Source organism: Neovison vison, chromosome 7 (genome assembly GCF_020171115.1).
Source record: "Neovison vison isolate M4711 chromosome 7, ASM_NN_V1, whole genome shotgun sequence".
NCBI classification, from domain to species: domain Eukaryota; kingdom Metazoa; phylum Chordata; class Mammalia; order Carnivora; family Mustelidae; genus Neogale; species Neogale vison.
Genome location: NC_058097.1, coordinates 56,859,564 through 56,873,143, shown reverse-complemented (window position 1 = coordinate 56,873,143; position 13,580 = coordinate 56,859,564). Strand labels below are relative to the sequence as shown.

Sequence of the window (13,580 nt, the reverse complement as noted above, 5' to 3'; positions counted from 1 at the left end):
CTTCCTCACCCTCTCCCTCAGGGAGCCCAGCAGGCTTGCACAGGCTTCTCCCTCCCAGAGGCCCTCCATCTTACCCATCCCAGTCAGCCAAACTGGAGGATTCCTCTCCTGATGTGGGGCTGGCCAGGGTTCCCTTGCTCCGGGGCTCCAGGGCTCCAGGGCTCTGTGCCAAGAGTCCAGACGCTGGAGTTGGCACGGGCCCCACTCCTGGGGAGAACAGATGGTGTCTGCAAGTGCACTTGGCTCAGCCAGGGTTTCTGGCAGACGACAGGCGGGGAGACCCACCGGAGGGCAGATGAGAGGGACCTGGAGCCAGGTTGCTTTATCTGGGAGAGATAACCTGTCACTAGCTCCTTAACTTGGCTCTGGTTCTTTTTTTCATACAGCTTATCACTACGAAACATATTCCATATTTCTGTCGCTGGTAGTGTGAATCCTCTCCCCCATCAGTATCAGCTTCAGGAGGGCTGAGATTTGATCTGATCTCCTTTGTTCGCTGCTGTGCCTCAGGGCCTAGAACAGTGCCTGGCACAAAGTCGCCCTTCAATACATATTTATAGGAAATGAGGGCGGGGGAGCATGAATTCCCACCAGCCTGTTTTCCACCAAATCTTGGAGCACTTTCTACTATCACTTGGCATATCCTACGGCCCAGAAATTCCACTCCAACCAGACGTGAATGTATGTCTACCACAAAGCAGATTTCCTGCAATAAATAAATAAGATTTCCTGCGGGTAAATAAGTCGTAGCATCTTCACACCAAGGAAACTACGCAGCAAAGAAAAGGAAAGATCTACAGCCACGTGCAACAGTGTGGATGAGGCACACAACTGAAATGCTGAGCAAAAGATGGGAGACACAAAACAATACTTAAACAGTGTGATTTCATTTATATAAAATTCAAAAGCAGGCAAAATTAAGCCGTGTTGGTAGAGGCCCAGTGAGTAGTTACCCTCGGGCCTTTGGGGCACTCTGGGGAAAGGTCATCATATTCTTCTCTTGAGCTCACTTGTGATTATCAGGTGTGTTCAGTTTCTGGAATTTAATCCCATTGTTCACTTATGATTTATGTCCCTTTTCTGTATCGAGATTATACTTCAAAACAGTTAAAAAAAAAAAAAGTGAGTCTCTACAGACTGACCTGGGGAACTTTCGAAGATGTATCACTGAGGGGAAAAAAGCAAGATCTAAAACAATACCTACAGTTGCTATGGAAAACGGTATGGCAGTTCCTCTGAAAATTAGAAACAGAGTTACCATATGAGCCAGCAGTTCTACTTCTGGGTACTTACCCCGAAGAACTGAAAGCAGGGTCTTGAAGAGGTCCATGTTCTTAGCAACGTTGTTCACCATAGCCAGAAAGATGGAAGCAATCCTAGGGTTCATCAGCAGGTGTCTGGATGAAGAAAATGGGGTATCTATTTATAATTCAGCCTTAAAAAAGAGCAAGAAGGGGCACCTGGGTGGCTAAGTGGGTTAAAGCCTCTGCTTTCGGCTCAGGCCGTGATCCCAGCGTCCTGGGATCAAGCCCCGCATCGGGCTCTCTGCTCAGCAGGGAGCCTGCTTCCTGAGCTCGCTCTCTCTCTCTCTCTCTCTCTCTCGCTGCCTGCCTCTATGCCTACTTGTGATCTCTCTCTCTGTCAAATAAATAAATAAAATCTTTGGGGAAAAAAAAAAGGAGGAAGAAAATTCAGGGGTGCCTGGCCAGCTCAGTCAATAAAGTGAGCGACTCTTGATCTCAGGGTTGTGAGGTCAAGCCCCATGATGGGCATGGAAACTCCTTTTTTTTTTTTTTTTAAAGATTTTATTTATTTATTTGTCAGAGAGAGGGAGAGAGAGCGAGCACAGGCAGACAGAGAGGCAGGCAGAGGCAGAGGGAGAAGCAGGCTCCCTGCCGAGCAAGGAGCCTGATGTGGGACTCGATCCCAGGATGCTGAGATCATGACCTGAGCCGAAGGCAGCTGCTTAACCAACTGAGCCACCCAGGCATCCCATGGAAACTCCTTTTAAAAAATTAATTAAATAGGGGTGCCTGGGTGGCTCAGTGGGTTAAGCCTCTGCCTTTGGCCCAGGTCATGATCTCAGGGTCCTGGGATGGAGCCCCATATCCGGCTCTCTGCTCTGCGGGGAACCTGCTTCCCCTCCTCTCTCTGCCTGATGCTCTGCCTACTTGTGATCTCTCTCCCTCTGTCAAATAAATAAATAAAATCTTTAAAAATAAATAATTAAAAAAACAAAAAAGGGGAAGACTGTGATGCACGCGACAATATGGACTACCCTGAGGACATTATAAAAGGAGAGCTGAACCATTCTACCCCTGCGAGGCATCCAGACAGTTCTAGGAATAGAGACAGAAAGTAGAATGGCTGTTGCCAGGACTGGAAAGACGAGGGTGGGGTGTTGGTTTTTGTTTATAGCTTGTGTGTTTTTATTTATTTATTTATTTATTTCTTATATTATTTATTTATTTATTTGTCAGAGAGAGAGAGGGAGAACACAAGCAGGCAGAGCAGCAGGCAGAGGCAGAGAGAGAAGCAGGCTCCCCACTGAGCAAGGAGCCTGATGCGGGACTCGATCCCAGGACCCTGGGATCATGACCTGAGCCGAAGGCAGCGGCTTAACCAACTGAGCCACCCAGGCGTCCCTGTTTTTATTTATTTTTATGTTATTTTATTTTATTTTTAAGTAAGCCCAATGTGGGGCTTCAAGACATGATGCTGAGATAGAAGGTCACAAGCTCCACTGAGACAGCCAGGCACCCCTGTTTGTTTTTAGTTTAGTGTTTATTGTTTGTTTTTTAAGTATAGTTGACACAGTGTTACATTAGTTTCAGGTATTAACATAGTGACCCAAGCGCCCTAAACCTTATGCTATGCTCACTACAGGTGTCACTACAGGTGCTGTTACAGTATCACTGACCATACTCCCTCTTCTGCACGTTCCATCTCCGACTCCTTCGACTCCTTCGTGCTACAGCTGAAAGCCTCCTCCTCCCACTTCCCTTCACTCAGCTTGCCCATCCCCTCTCCCCTTCCCTCTAGCAACCATCAGAAAGCATCATCTTGAGATGTTGTTTTTTATTTTTACTTATTTGTTTATTTATCTTTAGACAGGGAGAGAGGGAGCTGAAGTGGGGGGTGGGAGGGGCAGAGGAAGAGGGAGACAGAAAATCCTAGTGTGGAGCCCAGTACAGCGCTCCATCTCATGACCCTGAGATCGTGACCTGAGCTGAAACCAAGAGTCGGATGCTTAACCATCTGAGCCACCTGGGGGGCCCCAGGGACGTTTTTCTTTCATGGGTACAGAGTTTCAGTTTTGCAAGATGAAAAGAGTTCTAGAGATTGGTTGCATATTTATGTGAATGGACTTAATGTCACTGATCTGTACACTTAAAAATGGCTAAAACATAACACCTACGTTATATATCTTTTACCACAGGAAAAAAAAAAATACCAAGTAGTTAAATATTCAGTTTGCTTCTTGAAAAAAAATGTAAAATATCCTTGTTTTTTTTAAAAAAAGAGATGTGAAATATTCCATTTCAGTAACAACATCACCAACAAAATGAGATCATGACCTGAGCCGAAGGCAGAGGATTAACCCACTGAGCCACCCAGGCGCCCCCTGGAGCACGAGATTCTTTTTTTTTTTTTTTTCCCAATTTATTTATTTTCAGAAAAACATTATTCATTATTTTTTCACCACACCCAGTGCTCCATGCAAGCCGTGCCCTCTATAATACCCACCACCTGGTACCCCAACCTCCCACTCCCCGCCACTTCAAACCCCTCAGATTGTTTTTCAGAGTCCATAGTCTCTCATGGTTCACCTCCCCTTCCAATTTACCCAAATTCCCTACTCCTCTCTAACGCCCCTTGTCCTCCATGCTATTTGTTATGCTCCACAAATAAGTGCATGAGATTCTTGATCTCAGGACTGAGTTCAGGCCCCACCTTGGGTGTGGAGATTAAAGAAATAAAAACTAAAATAATAATAAGAGTAATTTAAAAAATAATAATAAAACGCATATCAAAGAGCCTGTGGATAGGGGTGCCTGGCGGGCTCAGTCGGAAGGGCATGCCACTCTTTTTTTTTTTTTTTTTGACAGAGAGAGAGAGATCACAAGTGGGGGGGGGCAGGCTTCCCGCTGAGCAGAGAGCTGGATGCGGGGCTCTATCCCAGGACCCCAGGATCTTGACCTGACCTGAAAGCAGAGGCTTTAACCCACTGAGCCAACCAGGCACCTCAAGGGCATGCCACTCTTGATCTCCAGGCCATGAGTCTGAGCCCCACAGTTGGGCACAGCACTTACTTAAAAAAAAAAAGAAAGAAAGAAAAGAAAAGAATCGAATCTGCGGGCATAGTTTAAAACAGCTTAGATGATATTAAATCATCCAATCCTGACAACAGTCCAACATGGTGGGTCCTATCATTTGTCCTCACGTTACAGAAAAGAAAACCAAAGTGCAAAGAGGTTATTGGTCACACAAAAGGGGCCGAGCCAAGGCTTGAATCCAGGCGGTTGACCTGGGAACAATTTTTGTAATCACTAATATCAATCAGTAGGGAAAAAACCAATTAAAGAGAAAATATTTAAGAAGGAGCACTGTGGTGGGGGGGGCGGGGCGGTTGCCTGGGTGGCAAGTAGGTTAAGCCTTTGGCTCTTGGGTCTGACTCATGACTCAGGTCATGATCTCAGGGTCCTCTGGCTCCTCACTCCGCACGAAACTGGCCTGGGATTCTCTCTCTCTCTCTCTGTCCCTCTCCCAGTCACTTTCTCTCTCTCTCTCCCTCTCTCTAAAATAAATAAATCTTGGGATGCCTGGGTGGCTCAGTGGGTTAAAGCCTCTGCCTTCGGCTCAGGTCATGATCTCAGGGTCCTGGGATCAAGCCCTGCATCGGGCTCTCTGCTCAACAGGAACCCTGCTTCCTCTTCTCTCTCTGCCCGCTTCTCTGTGATCTCTGTCGGTCAAATAAATAAATAAAATCTTTAAAAATAAAATAAAATAAAATAAATAAATCTTTAAAAAAAAATGAAGGAGCATTGACAGGACTTGACTGTTTAGATGTAGTAAGTGATGGAATCTAGGATGACACCCAGGCACAACCTCCATATTCCTTTAAATACTAAAAGACATGCATCCAAGAAAGGAAGGACAGCAGAGAGGTTAAGAACATATGGTTTAGGGACACCTGGGTGGCCCAGTCAGTTAAGCATCTGCCTTCAGCTCTGGTCATGATCTCAGGGTCCTGGGATTGAGTTCCACAATGGACACCTTGTTCAATGGGGAACCTGCTTTTCCCCTGTCTGCTGCTCCCCCTACTTGTGCTTGTCTCTTTCGCTGTCAGATAAATAAAATATTTTTTAAAAAATTATACAAGGGAGTGCCTGGGTGGCTCAGTAGGTTAAGCCTCTGCCTTCAGCTCAGGTCATGGTCTCAGGGTCCTGGGGTGGAGCCCAGGATCAGGCTCTCTGCTCAGCGGGGAGCCTGCTTCCACCCCCCCCCCAACTGTGATCTCTATCTGTCAAATAAATAAAATCTTAAAAAAAGAAAACAAAAAGAAAAAGAAAAGTATACAAGGTTTAGGGATAGAGTTAGACAAAACTATAGTTAATTTGGTTTAAAGTAAATGATTTTGTCCTAATTTCTTCATCTTAAAGAAAGCTGATAAAATTAACCACTCTGTGGGATGTCTGAGGATTAAACAAAATCATGCAAAAACGATCAGTTTACGGGGTCTGGCACAAAAAAATACTCGCTAAATGGTAGCTTACAAATAGATCTCTTAGTGAAATGTAATCCTATTGAATTATTTATATAAATACTATCCTATTAAAATGTCCCCTCTTTGTAATTTTGAACATTTTTTTCCTACTTTGCTAAAAAAATAGGAAAATGTGGAAAAAACAGACTAGGGTTTAAGTGGTTTTAGAAGGTGGGGAAGGCGCAGCGCTCAAAAAATCACAGGCAGCGCCTGAGTCAGTCGCTACTTGCACCCATTACAGAGATGCCGTGCAGGGTCACAGGACAAGTTACTGGCAGGGCCCAACCTTCCACAACCAGATTTTCTTCAGATAAAGGGGCCTCAGTTCCTCATTTCTCATACCCCTTCCTCCACGCTCCCCCTCTTTGCTCAGAATCAGTACTAATAGTGAACTGGGCAGTAAGGAGAAGGAAGTTGCATTTATCATCACTTGAGGAGCCACGGGAAACTGAAAAAAGGAAGGAAAACCCCCTCCCAAACTTGACTCTCTCTGAAGGAGGAAGGGTTTTTTTCTCATGATAAGACCTCGGGATGCACGCAGTGACCATAGGGCTTCTCCCTTGGTCCTGGCTCAAATCTCTGACTTGTGGTCCCGGGTGGAAGAGAGTTTCAGGAGGCTCGCAGCGTAGAGGGCTCCGCGTAATTTGTGAGAAAGGCGTCCTGAACAGTTGGCGCGCAAATTTCTTCAGCCACACTCAAGATGGCATCTGCCCGACCACGCCCCAAATGGCGGAACCACGAGTCCGGCTGGGAAAGACGCTTTTCCCAAAATGGAGAGGGGAGAGAAAACGTCCATCACATATTGGCCCCGCCCCCGCCCGCCGCTAGGGCCAATTAGCGGACGGCAGGGCGGGTGCCAGAGTAGGAGAGGAGGTTGCTGTTTCCCCAGCAACAACCTGGGCGCTCGAAGGCGGGCGCAGCCTCGGAAGGGTCCGCGCCTCGGGTCTCTCGCTGCCAGGAAGATCCTGGGAGACGCGCGAGCCGAGCCTAAGAAGTCGGCGTCCGTGGAGACAGGGACAGGTCAGGCCCATGAACTGCAATCCCCGCTACCTCTTCGCCCCACCTAACCGTTAGGTGCTCTGAGGTAGGAGTAACGCATGCGCGGGCTTAGAGGCGGGGCTAAAGCCGCCCTAGACTGAAGACGCATGCGCTCGTTGCCACTCGGCTGTCGGACGCGAAGAGGCGGAGCTTCATGCTTGTGGGTGGGGCCACGGAGCCTTGGGGCGGGGTTTTCCTCCGAGCTGAGCAGAAAGAAGACGTTTTAGTGGTGGGTGGTTAGTCGACAGCTCCTCACCCAGCTCTCACCCCACCCCACTTATTTTTCCGGGGCTCTCCTGGGGAGGCGGTCAGCATTGCGTTTAAGACTGCAACCTCCGTAGTTTGACGAAACTAGCTGGGAATGCTAGTATTGCCCCTTGACTTGGTAAGCCTCACTTTCCCCATCTGTCAAGTTGGAGGTAACAGTACACTGACTTCCTAGGGCTGTGATTACATTTTTCCCTTAGGGCCATGGCTGAGGTGCACGTGATCGGGCAGATCATGGGGGCCACCGGTTTCTCGGAAAGTAGCCTCTTCTGCAAGTGGGGCGTCCACACAGGTATTCTGGGGCCTGGTTCATTTCCCCACCCATACCCCCAGACCAGAGTTTCTACCCTCCTTCCTTCACCCCCTGGCCTAGTTCCTGATCCTCATCTTCCTTTGGCTCCCAGGACTCCCAGCCATGGCCACACTCTGACAATGTGAATCGGGCATTGTTCTTCCCATCCCATCTCTCTGAGGACTCTGGCTCCTCTCTGAACAGTCCCCAAAGATATGGGGTTAGACACCTCCCCCCACAAATATTCCCAATCCTCAAAACACTAGCCAGCCTAACCCCACTGAACTTAGTGGTGCCCAGGGTCCCTCCCCTATCTTCATTCTTTGCTTTATTGAGTTCTGACTGTGAAATGCGTTTCCATCCCAGATTTACAGAGGAGAGGCCACCCTCCTGTATTTTTAATTCTTTTTTTTTTTAAAAGATTTTATTTATTTATTTGACAGAGAGAAATCACAAGTAGATGGAGAGGCAGGCAGAGAGAGAGAGGGAAGCAGGCTCCCTGCTGAGCAGAGAGCCCGATGCGGGACTCGATCCCAGGACCCTGAGATCATGACCTGAGCCGAAGGCAGTGGCTTAACCCACTGAGCCACCCAGGCGCCCCTGTATTTTTAATTCTTTATGAGAATGGAGGAACCCCTTCCGATCAGTCATCCATGTTCATCCACACAGGACTGGGAGGGACTGCAGAGACCCCAGTTTTCATGTTTCCCCATCAGAGGCGGCATAGCAACCAGTGTAACGGGTAGGGCCATAGGCCACCAGCTCTGGGCTCAAATACTAACTGATTGATGGCTTTTGGACTGGACCTTTGTGTTTCCTTGTCTAAAAATGAAGCTAACAGCAGCTAAGAGGCAGCAGAGTGTTGAGGTTAAGAGCAGACTGCCTGTGTTCAAAACCACATTAATTATGTGGCCTCTGGCCCTCATCTTTGCCTTGATTTCCCTGTCTGCACAATGGGAATAATAACAGTGTTTGGTTCATGGGCTTGTCTTGAGGACTAAATGAGTATCAACAGCACTGAGAAGAGGGCCTGGTGCAGTGTTTGCCTGGTTTGTAGGAACTAGATGGGGTTCATTAGTGAAGCCTTGCTTGTGCTGTCCCACAGAGAGAAAACGCTCACAAAATGAGTGGCTTTTGCCATTGTCATCTCTGGAGATCCTGAGTCCTTTGTGATTTCAGTGGAGGGTAGGATGGTGGCTGAGATCTCTGGGGAAGGGGGAGGGTGGTCTGATAAAAGGCAGGCTCTAGTCCGACTTAGTTTCCAATCTGGACCCTACCACTCACCTGCTCTGAGACCCTGGCCGGGTGCTGTCCCCTCTTGGAGTCTCATTTTTCCTCATCTGTAAAGTGGGAATATTATTTGTCTTTCAGAGGGGTGCTGACAAATCTTGTACGTGAAGAGCCTGACTCAGGGCCTGGTACTTTCCTTACCTGGCCCAGGAGGGAGCAATAACTAACATGACTGTTAGTAGTTCAGGGGCCCCTTGGTAGGGGGACAGTTACTCCAGCAGAGAGCTCAGGAGCAGCCAGATCAAGGGCTTGGGCACTGTAGTCAGAGAGCACAGTTTGAGTCCAGTGCCACTATGGGACAGTAGTCAGCCATGTTCCTGCTGTGCCCAGCGTGGGCAACTGTGCTTGGCACACAGCAGGTGTTCAGTAAATGTTAATGGAATAAATGGCCAAGTGACTTCCCTTCTCAGAGTCCGTTTCTTTACCTGTAAAATGGGGATTATATTAGCACCCACCTCCTATGAGCACTTATTTGTCCAGCAAACATTTATTGAGCACCTTTTGTGTACTGAGGTCAGAGTTTGAGGTCTTGGGGACTCAGCAGTGTGTAAGAGGCGTGGTCTCCTGGGGCTCCCAAGTAGAGGGACAGAAATTTTTTAAAAAGCAGGTAAGGAAATGAGCACGGGGATCACTGACAGGAAGAAAGGAGAGATGACATGCCAGGGACTAGCGTTCAGATAAGAGGATGAGGGAGCACCCATCTGTGAGAGGCAGGACACTTGAGCTCATCCCTGAAGGATGAGAAAAAACCAGGCACGGGCACATCCAGGAGCAGAGCTTTCTGGGCAGAGGCCAAAGCCAGTGCAAAGGCTCTGAGGAGGGGAGTAGAAATCGGGCCAGTGAGGCTCCAGGGTGGTGTGGGATGGGGAGAGTGGTGGGAGGTGAGTTGAGGACTGGGGCACAGGCCAGGCCAGGCCATGCAGGGCCTTGTAGGATCCTGAAGGGAGTCTAAAGTGGGGAGGAGGGGGGAATAAAAGTCCCAGAGGGCAGATGAAATGAATTCATGGCTAAACCAGGAGCACAGCATCTGGCTCTCTGTCACTGTTATTATCAGCCCCCGTCTATTGCTATTATTATGTACCTTTCACCATGTGCTTGAGCTCTTGGACACCCTCGGCCCCATCTTAGTCCTCGGACGAGGTCTAACATGGGCTGAGAAGAGCCACAAAATGCTATCCAGCACTTAACCAGCACTCCCTGTCCCAAGGGCTTTCTGTATATTGGCTCGTTCAATCTTTTCACAAGAGGGATGTGTTCTTATGCACCCATTTCACGGAAGGGGAGACCAAGGCAGAGACAGGTAACTCGCCCAAGGTTGCACAGGCGGGACAAAGTACTACCAGAATCTGAACCCAGACTTTGGCTCTCGAGTCCATACTTTGTAACCCCGGATCCCCCCACTGCCAGGGAGAGCCAGGGTCCCCAGCCCCAGTGGCCTTCCCTTCCTGATGTCTGCTTCCCACCCCTCCCTGTAGGAGCGGCATGGAAGCTCCTGTCAGGTGTGCGGGAGGGCCAAACGCAGGTGGACACACCCCAAGTAGGGGACATGGCCTACTGGTCCCACCCCATCGACCTGCACTTCGCCACCAAAGGCCTCCAAGGTGGGTTCCCAGCATGAGCCCTGGAGCAAACTGAGGGGAGGGGGGCTAGCAGCACCCAAAGCTGCTGCATCTGGGCACACCAAGCCCCATCCCTGTTCCCTAGGCCCTTTGGGTCCCTTCCCTGGCCAGACCTGGCCCGGGAGAGGCTGAGCTGGGGCCTCTGCAGGCTGGCTCTGGAGTATGTAGGACTAGGCCAGAGGCCAGGGCTGCAGGGGGAGGGGGGAAGGTGGGGACCAGGGAGAGAAGGGAGGTGGCTTTCAAAGAGACAAACAGGAGTCTTCAATCAGTAGGAGGCTGGGAGGGGGCTGTGAGGGAGAGAGGCAGGGCCTGCACCCCTTCTGTTCTGCAGTCTCTGCTCAGCTGCTCCCAGGGGAAATGAGTATGCTGGGGAGGAAGGGTATCAGAAAACCTTTTCTTGTGGAAAATTTAGATCACTGGAGAGGAGTGGATTCTAGGAAATAGCCCAGGTAAACATGACATGTATTTCAACAATATAAATAATATTGACTGAGTGTCTGCCCTGTGCCCCGCCTGTGTTGGGTGATGACGGGGAAATGTTGGTGATTGAGACAGCACACACACACCCCCAGCCCTGTCCTCACGGGGTTCACCATCTCCTTGGGAGAGACAGAGCTGTCCCTGGACAGGGCAGCCCAAATGGGCAGGTCTGGGGTGAGGTGCGGATCCTAGAGAGTAGGGAAGCCCCAGAGGAGATGCCTGACTGCCAGGGAGTTGAGGGAGAGCTTCCTGGAAGAGGGGATATTTGAGTTTTGCCATAAAGTGCTAGTAGGAGCTGATAAGTTGGAGGGGTGGAAGTGGGCAGAGAGCTGTGTGTGAAAGGCCCAAAGGGGAGATTGAGCCGGGGGCATTTGGAGGATCAGGGGTAGACAGGAGGAGGGCCAGGAGTGAGGTGACAGGGGACAGGAGACAGGCCACAGAGCTGAGGCCATGTCCTGAAGGCACCAGGGAGCCACAACACGTGACTCACGAGTCAGATCTCAATTTTAAAAGATCCTTCTGGCTGTCTGTGGGGGACAGACTGGAGTATGAGACAGGCAGCCTGTCCTCCAGCTCTACAGACCCCACTTCCTCTAGTGGGGGCCCCATTCTTGCCTCCTCTTTCCTCAACCCCCATTCTGCCCATCGGGAAATCCTTTGGTTTTACCTTTGAAATGTATCCTAAATCCCTCCACTTCTCTCCCTGGGCCCCCTAGTGTTCCCAGCCTCACCTCTTACCTCTCTCTCTTGGACAATGATAGCCATCTCTTCTCTGTGCTCCCACCCTGCCCCCAGAATGGATCTCTCTATGAACACCCAAGTTGGGTCCCATTCCTTCTCTATGCAGAACCCTCTATGGTCCCCATCTTACTGAGGGTAAAAGCCAAAGCCTTATCGTGAATCCTTAAGGCCCTGCTCAATCTGGTGTGCCCCCGCCTCTCCTCTCCCTCTCTCAGACCGCTCCAGCCACGCTGCCCCAATCAGACAGCTCCCACCTCAGGGCCTTTGCACTGGCTATTCCTTCTCCTGGGGCGTTCTTCCCTAGATATCCATCTACTTGGCTCACTCCCTTCCCTCCTTTAGGCATTCGCCCACATGTCACCTTGTCAGTGAAGCTTCCCTTGCTCACCCCTTTCTAAAACTGCATCCCTACCCCCACCATACACAGCTTTATTTTTCTCCAGAGCGGTGATCACCATCTGACATACCCTATAATTTGCTTATTTACTACATTCGTTGTCTAGGATGTCAGGAATTTTTGTCTGCTCTGTTCACCACTGTGTCCCCAGCTTCCAGAATAGGGCCTAGCCCAGAGAGGCACAGGAAGGAGGGTGAAATGGAGCCAGATCTCCAAGGGCTTTGCCTACCAGGTTGAGGAGCTGAACCTCATGTTCTAAGGACATTGAGAAACCCAGGGAAGTGGGAGAACAACGCTTTCAACCCCCAGATGGAAGGTGTAAGAAGGCTGGTCCTGGGCCTAGAGCACACAGAGTGGGACATGGTGAAGGAAGAGGGAGGTGTCCAGGACTAGGCCCAAAGTGCTCAGCTGGGGACTGCACTGCCCTGATTGGGGGACACAGAAGAGGAGGCTACAGAAAGGGATGTCAGCTGAGGCCAGATTCAGAATGTTGAGGTTGAACTTATGCTGAGGGCACTGGGGAGCCACAAAAGGGTTTTTAGCAGGGGAAGAACACAGATTCAGCAGGATCCCTTTGGCTGCCTTGTGAATGGGCTCCCAGAGAGAAGGCTGGTGCAGACAGCCAGTGGGAAGGGGGCTGGGCCTGTGGAGATCAAGGAGGTGGGGACCAGGGCCAGGGAGACCCGAACTACACCATCTACACCATTGCTCCTTTCCTCCCCACCGCCCCCATCCTGCAGGCTGGCCCCGGCTCCATCTCCAGGTGTGGTCGCAGGACAGCTTCGGCCGCTGTCAGCTTGCAGGCTATGGCTTTTGCCACGTGCCCAGCAGTCCAGGCACCCACCAGCTGGACTGCCCCACATGGCGGCCCCTGGGCAGCTGGAGGGAGCAGCTGGCGCGGGCCTTCGTGGGTGGCGGCCCTCAGCTGCTGCACGGGGACGCCATCTACAGCGGGGCTGACCGCTACCGCCTGCACACAGCGGCGGGTGGCATCGTGCGCCTGGAGCTGGGACTGCTGCTGCGCCACTTCGACCGCTACGGCGTGGAGTGCTGATGGTGCCTCCAAGGACAGGCCGGTACCCACACCCTTGCTGACCTGCCCAGGGCCGGGATGGCCCAGTGCCCAGAAGCGCGGGCTCTGGACACTGTCGGATCTGACCCCAGCCAACAGCTGGCATGGCTTCTGTCCTGGTGAGCACCTCAGGCCCCATGGCTGCCCCTTCAGGTCCAGTTTCCCCATCTGTAAAAGGGGGGCAGTAAGCGTATGGGGTCTCAGGGTGCTGGGTGAAGAAAGGCTGCTTTGCCCATGGAAGTGCTCAATAAAGGAGAGCAGTTCTTACAGGTGTGGGTGCTTTTCTGACTTCCTTCATCGGTCAGATGTCCTGTGCTCTATCCTCCCACTGACATCCTCCTTCAGGCCTTCACCTCCTGACACACCCACTTCCCCCATCCTCTGCCTCATCCTCTGCCCCCTCCCCACTCTGGGTGCCTCTCTCCTTGGGGCTTCTCTCTCTTGTGCCCCTCTCCCCACTGGGACCCCATCTTCTGGCTGGCCCTCTTCCTCAGCTTCCCACTCTCTGTCCGCTGGGATCCCGCCCTCTGATCCCCCCGACCCAGTGTCCCCAACCTCTGAGTGAGCCCTCCCTGCCAGGTTTTCATTCTCTCCGTGACCCGCGCAGCCCTCAGAGC

At 50.9% G+C, this 13,580-nt stretch overlaps 1 protein-coding gene across 1 annotated transcript; it reads left to right on the top strand.

Annotated features, from left to right (window-relative positions):
- Positions 1-6,618: 6,618 nt before the first annotated feature.
- Positions 6,619-13,230, top strand: B9D2 (B9 domain containing 2). Its single transcript, XM_044257372.1, has 4 exons — positions 6,619-6,787; positions 7,273-7,364; positions 10,130-10,255; positions 12,632-13,230. Exons 2-4 carry the CDS (start codon positions 7,277-7,279, stop codon positions 12,943-12,945), a joined length of 528 nt encoding a protein of 175 aa, XP_044113307.1. The 5' UTR covers positions 6,619-6,787; positions 7,273-7,276; the 3' UTR covers positions 12,946-13,230.
- The last annotated feature ends 350 nt before the right edge of the window (positions 13,231-13,580 follow it).